The sequence below is a fragment of the Scophthalmus maximus genome, chromosome 20, assembly GCF_022379125.1.
Source record: "Scophthalmus maximus strain ysfricsl-2021 chromosome 20, ASM2237912v1, whole genome shotgun sequence".
NCBI classification, from domain to species: Eukaryota; Metazoa; Chordata; class Actinopteri; order Pleuronectiformes; family Scophthalmidae; genus Scophthalmus; species Scophthalmus maximus.
The window spans coordinates 15,145,395-15,151,993 of NC_061534.1; the positions used below are offsets into that span (position 1 = coordinate 15,145,395).

The 6,599-nt window shown below is 41.7% G+C and overlaps 1 protein-coding gene across 8 annotated transcripts in view; it reads right to left on the reverse strand.

Annotated features, from left to right (window-relative positions):
• Positions 1 to 5,751, reverse strand: part of mast4 (microtubule associated serine/threonine kinase family member 4) — a 96,256-nt gene extending 90,505 nt beyond the window's left edge. For all 8 annotated transcript variants that reach the window (XR_004784936.2, XM_035607692.2, XM_035607693.2 and 5 more), the window contains exon 1: positions 5,165 to 5,751. Coding sequence is in view for 7 of the 8 variants with exons in the window: in XM_035607692.2 (XP_035463585.2) it covers positions 5,165 to 5,395 (231 nt within the window). In the remaining variant the exon portion in view is untranslated. The remainder of the gene's footprint in view (positions 1 to 5,164) is intronic.
• Positions 5,752 to 6,599: the final 848 nt, after the last annotated feature.

Below are 6,599 nucleotides of genomic sequence, written 5' to 3' on the forward strand. Positions count from 1 at the left end.
GGACTGGATTGGATGAATTGTAGAAAAAAAATGCTGAATGCTTGAATGTGTGATCCATTGCATAAGATGCAAACACAACTAAGATCAGCGGCCACATTCAACCTGACAGTTGTTTACAATGTTTGGCACTATAGAGCAGCGCCGTGAGCAGAGATACTGAACACAAGGTCTGTTTACATGGAATACATAGATGGATTCAAGGTTACAGTTGTTAACTGCATTCGGCTTGAATCTAAAATGTCTTTTGTGACTTTACTCAGCCTCCATTCATCATACAGTACAGACATTTTTTTACTAAATGGATCTCTCTCCAGAAGCAAATGAACATGTCTATGATGAGACACACATGAGTTTCACTAACCTAAACAGAGCAACTTCAATTCAACAAAACTTTCCAGATGTTTTACCCCTTTAACCACATGTGACACTGTGTTTGCAGTGAGTAATGGGTTTGTTCAAAAAAGAAGCAACCACGTGTGACACTGCAGAGTATCATATCAGTTTCTTCCAACCAAACTATTTGGTCATTAAGTCATTTTCTTTAATCTATTCATGTTTTTTTGCCAGCCAATCTGTTGCAAGTGATATCACTGCTCTATACAGAACGTCCGTGTAACACACTTATGGGTAAACATAGTTCTGAATTGAACTGTTGACAGCAGCTCCCAGTTGGATGACAGGTAAGTCAATCAGTTTAATTCACTCAAGGAAAAGAGAGTTAGAAGGACATAATCCTGCAATAAACAATATAAAATAGATGCACAATAAACTTGATGGGAAAAACATGGGGTACATGTGTTTTATCTCCCTCATAGAATGCTCTCATATTTAAACCCTGGGAGCAGCAAAAAGAAGCAGTGAAGACAACACTGAAATACCATTGCCTTCTAAGCTGGTGAACTTGCTGGCAAACACTTCATTTACACATCCAGCAGTCATGGCACAACATTATCATTCATTTGGAGTTGTGCTACGAGCCACCTGGTGAATACAATACTGACTCTTTTTTGTCAGTTGTTTGGTCTCTGCAGACTCTAATGCTGAGACTGAACGCTCCTGTACGTCAGTCTGTCTGAGCAGGTATTCAGAGTTTCTCTGAAAACAGCTGCTGAAACCTGTGAGAGAGGTGAGAGTGAACCAATACAGAGAAGTTGTGGGCAGCACAGATACACACCAACCGAAACTCACTATAAAAGCACCATGAAGTCAAATGGAGTTTCAGATTCACGTAATAATTCTGTGTGGGTTATATTCTTTACTTAATGTCATTTGATACACAGCTCTGAAAAAATATACGTTTCTTAAAAGCTAATTATAGGTGTTGTTTTTGTTTTTATTTATTATTTTTTTTTAATTTTTAATGGGGCATGGGCATCAAATGACACAAAACACATTTTGCCTCTCACCCCACCACTGGGGAAGTCGCTCTGTTTGTGTTGGTGCTCACACTATGTACTTAAGATAATCCACCTAACTGTCAACTAACTACTATGCCAACATCTGCAGTCATGACTAAGACTGAAAGAGTAAGCCTCACGTGGGAAGATTAAGAAAAGGTGTGCTCAATAATAATCAATAATAATATATTGATTTTTTAAAGTGCTTTTCAGGAACTCAAAGCATTATTGTTCTAATAACAGAAAGGACCTGCCCACTTCAAGATTTTATTGTACATTGTTGAAAGAACAGTATAAAAAGCTCAAGGCTGAAACCCACGGGATAAGACGGATCTTAAATTGGCGGAAAACACATTTGTTATTGCATCAACAAATATAAACTCAAGAAAATGGGTAGAAAACAACTTTACTCCGCTATCACAGGTCGAACTATGAAAGTATGGAACAGAAGATTTATGATGATAGTATTTAAAAGTAGAGAGACATACAAAGATAAGGGATACCTGACATGTTGTGTATCTTGGCGAGTAGTGTGCGAGTGTTGGACTCTCATGTAATCTGATATGTAGAACTGTTTGTAATAGAACTTCATGCAGTTAAACCATGTACAATCAAATGTGTGTATATAGGTAATTACAGAGTAAATGATTCCTCCTTCAGCTTGAATTATTTTATTTTTTTGTCAGTATTGAGTTGCAGCAATTAGACGATGAATTGATGAGTCACATAGAAGTGCAACTATTTTAATAATTAGTTGCTTCAGTCAAAAATGCAAAACATCTGCCGTTACATATTCTCAAAAACAAGGATTTGGGCTTGTTATCATTATTATAAATGATAGGTAATTAAATAAAAAACAATCTGTTTAAGGATGTCACTAAGACACTACATATGTACAGACTGGAGCACTACACCGTATATACAAGGCCTTTTTTTCTTTTTTACAAGCTGGGGTCTGAAGGACAGACTGCAGAACAAACAGTTATATGGTGTGTGACAGTACACATCCCAGATCTGTTTTTTTAAATCTCTATGCTTTCTGTTTTTAATCCATTTTTGATATTTTATCTTGTGCATAAAAGTAAGGATAATGTGTAGGATAATCTCATCATCTGCCCACAACACTGGACTGAGTCAAATGTCTGGGAAGAACAAAGACTCAAACAACATCAAATAAACCTTTTGGACTGAAGCTCAACAGAAAGCGGAGCACTGGTTGAAACACTGCACAGCGCCAAGACTAGACAGAGTGGGAACTGAGCCGATCAGTAAGAAGAGGTGATGTCATGAGGGTTCTGTGAAGTCTTAAACAGTCTCCTTGATTAACTGCGCAGCAGCAAGACTAAGGTCAAAGGTCAGAGTTCCCTGATTAGCACCTACTGTAATGCCACAGCGAGGCTGCTCTCCACTGACGGGTGACCTCTTGTGGTGTTGCTGTCTATAAAGTTCAGTGAAACAGTTCAAATGACATCTCTTCTGTTGCCAGCGTAAGAGAGGTCACTGGTTTTAAATTCACTCCCAACTGACATTTCAAAAGGAGGAAGGCCACAGGGTTCATCCAATATGTACTTCACTGGCTCAACATAAGGGCAGGCATGCTTTTAAAGTCTGAATTAATTTTTTCTCATTTCAAGTTAAACAAATGTTGGGACAAATAGTATAAAAAAAAAAAAAATCACCAAGATTACACCACTCAAATGAAGGGGAGAAACATTGTTACTTAAATGGTAAAGAATATCTCTGTTGACTGTGAAAGAAAATGAAATAAGAGACCAGACTTAGTCCCTGCCAGCACCTGTGATAACTCAGCTCTGTCTGTCACCAAGTCAATTTAGTGTTGGCAAACATGACACAAACTCAGAGTCCTGGAGATGTCGTGCTTGAGAGGATATTCTGCAGTTTGATGTTTACAAATACTCACGAATGAAGCACGGAAAAAGAAAAGACCAATAATCAAATGTTTTAGTTTTTTCTGCTTCATACTTGTCCTCACAGGAAATACAATTCCGTCCTGTTCGGCACTTCTTTGCATCTCCAATTGCAGAAGAGAGAAGTTAATGAGTTTTACGTTTTACGTCGGGGGCTTGGGTCGTGCCAAAAAGTTGCAATCCTCTATCAATCGCTGTACCGCCTCGAGGCATTGCACCCAAGACATTGTAAGTCAAAAAGTGTGGAGTAATGCACGGATGATGTTGTGCAATTTTCTGTATTTTCCCCATTGCTAATATCGGGCATCACAGGCGCTGACAGCCAACCTCGCCTACTGCCTCAGGTCATGTTGTCTGATGATAAGGTTTGTAGCTCTTGAAATCTCAAACACGCCCTTGACATGCATCAGTTTGAATTGTTGTCATGAAAGCTAGTCAAACCAGTATGCAAAAGCTTCTGTGCGGTGTTGAACTCAAACTAAAGCATCCTCGTAGTGTTATCTAAATGAAAAGCTGAGGCATGATTTTTTGTCTTCCTTATTTTCCACATCTGTTTCCTGAATAAACACTACAAAAAATGCCATCTCCTCTCAAGAGATTACGACCAGTCCAAGTGTGGGCCTCATGTAGTCCCATCACATTAACGTCACAGAGCTAAGCAACAATTTTATGATACTCACAAAAACTTTGAAAAACCCAGGTCATTATGAAACACTTCTACAGAATCCAGATTAAAAAAATATGATCATCTGTTGAACCATAAATCATTTGTCAAGCACAATATTTAGACACTAGTTTGCAAGAAATCCCCCTCCAAAAATGGTTGGACAGAGAATCAATATAAACCTAGTTTCCAGTTTATGAAATACATCTACAGTGTCTTAAATGACTGCAGTGGAGTACAATAAATGATGCCTTAATATAAGAAGGTTCAGCTCTCTTAAAACTGTTATGACACACATTTATTTAACTTATAAGTTTTGTGTGCAGCATGTAGACTGATGGAATTACTATTGAATTATGTTGTGTCATACCGAGATGAGACACCCACACTCACTGTTTATATTTGGGTGGACACAACTTTGGAAACATCTCTAAGGAAAATGAAAACTGAACGTCACAACATCCAGTGGGGAAGGATTTATTGCAGCAGGACTTGAGCCAGGACATACATAGCCAGCTTCATTCCCAGCCTACAATGTTTGGATTTAAAAAAAAAAAAGATGAGTCACAAATTAGTAAGAAATCTGAATTTATGTGCAGCTGAGAGAATATTTTTGCAAGACTCAAAAATAAAATTGAAATACCCTCAGAACAAATACGACTCCCTGGTGATACTAAGCTCTGTGACTCAGGTGTGACACGATGTCAAACGACAAGCGAGCATGTCAAACATATGGCCTCCATCCAACCCGCCTGCGACCGCATGAGACAGGACTCGGAGTTAAAAGTGAGCAGTGCAGCTGTTCACATCCTGCACTGGGAGACCCACGAGTGTGGGGGGGTGAAGTCAGGGCAGCATTCGACTGTGTGGCGTTCACTGACTCACTGGGAGACCCACGAGTGTGGGGGGGTGAAGTCAGTGCAGCATTCGACCGTGTGGCGTTCACTGACTCCATGATGACATGTGCAACCGACCCAACTTGGGCCAAGCTGGAAGCTAGAGGGTTGTTTCAAAACTATTCTGACGGTAAAGTTAGTGGTCGCCTTCTTGCTGACTAATGAATTTAAAAGGACACACCTTTAACCGAGTCATTGCCTACACTTCTTTCCCCCCAACATGTGCATCATCCCTGGCGTAGGTCACCTGAAACGTCTCGAAGTGATTAGTGTGTTTACCTTTTCGTCCTCGTCCTCACACTCTTCCTCGCCGGGCGCCTCCTCGTCGCGCTGCGCGTCTCGCTCGTCCTCCACTTCGCCGACACTGTCGGTGTCCGAGCTGTGGCCGTCATCACCTTCACCTCCGGACACTCGGCCGTGCCGCGCAGCTGTGACGTCGTCGCCCTCGGACAGGGTTTGTGAGCCGGAGGACGACAGGCTCCCAGCCGCAGAGGAAAGCTCGTGCTCCATGACGTCAAGCCGACGTCTGTCAGCAGCTCCGGAGCCGGGACGACTCCATTAGGACGCGGCGGCGGGAAAAAAAACAACTAATTAACCCGCCAGCACACCTGCGCAGTCCCCTGAGTTCATTGTCGCTACAAGGACGTCACTTTCTGACCCGCGTTGGCAAACAAATCCAAGTCACGACGTGGTCGAAAGTCACAGATATTAATACTCAGACATTAGTCGAGCCTGCTCGGGTATCCGTCCGACCGCGGCAGCTGAGGTGTGCGCCTCAGTTACAAGCGGCCTCCCGTGTTGTGTTGTGTCGCGCTTGACTTCCAGGGCAGCGTGAGCCCCATGCTGCTGCTGTCACTGCACCTCATCACGCACAAGTAGAGCCCGGTGCCCAAAAATAAACCACGCCCACAGCGTGCGAGGGCGGACCAATCAGATCAGCGCTGGAGGCAAGTTTTAACCATCTATAGAGGCACGGCACGGCACGGCCTGTCCACTGTCTTTAATGGATTCAATCAGAGATGGGGGAAAGTGCTAAAATGTTGCCGTACTCTGTTATAAGCAGTGGTGTTGCATGAAAAACTTAGAAACTTCCCCCCTCGTTAAAGTGCCTGGAACCTTTATTCTCTCGAATGACCAGCAGGGGGCAACTCCACTAGTTGCAAAAACAATTCAGTTTCTATAGAAATCTATGTGAAAATGACTTTACTTCTCACATGATTGATAACGTCAGTAAACATTTTCCTGGGGAGCTTATGGTTTTAAACTTAATCTAGTTTCTTCAATACAGCATGATGATAATTTTGTAAATTATGGCCCCATTTAGACTGAAATAGACACACACAGGTTCTCCTACATGCTTGGAAGGGGAAGGTTACATTACGAGGGTTATCTTACTTTTAATAACTGACTACAACTGAATGTCAGTCAGAGATGGTTTTATGATACTTGTTTCTGCAAAAAAAATACTAGACTATAACAGGACATTCAAGGCAATGAACTCCGGACAGCTACTGAAGAGCAGCTCCGAGGAAAAGAGTCATGGGCAACTTTCACAAGTGTAAGTGTAGAATTGTATGAATTTAAAGCATAAGCAGGCATTAAAAAAAAAAAGTCTGATGAGGCTGAGATTTGTATCAACCAATTTAATGTGCTCTCTCCACTTTCTCGAGCTGGGATAACCATCAGCGAAGGGGGGATTGTGTTTGTGTGGGGG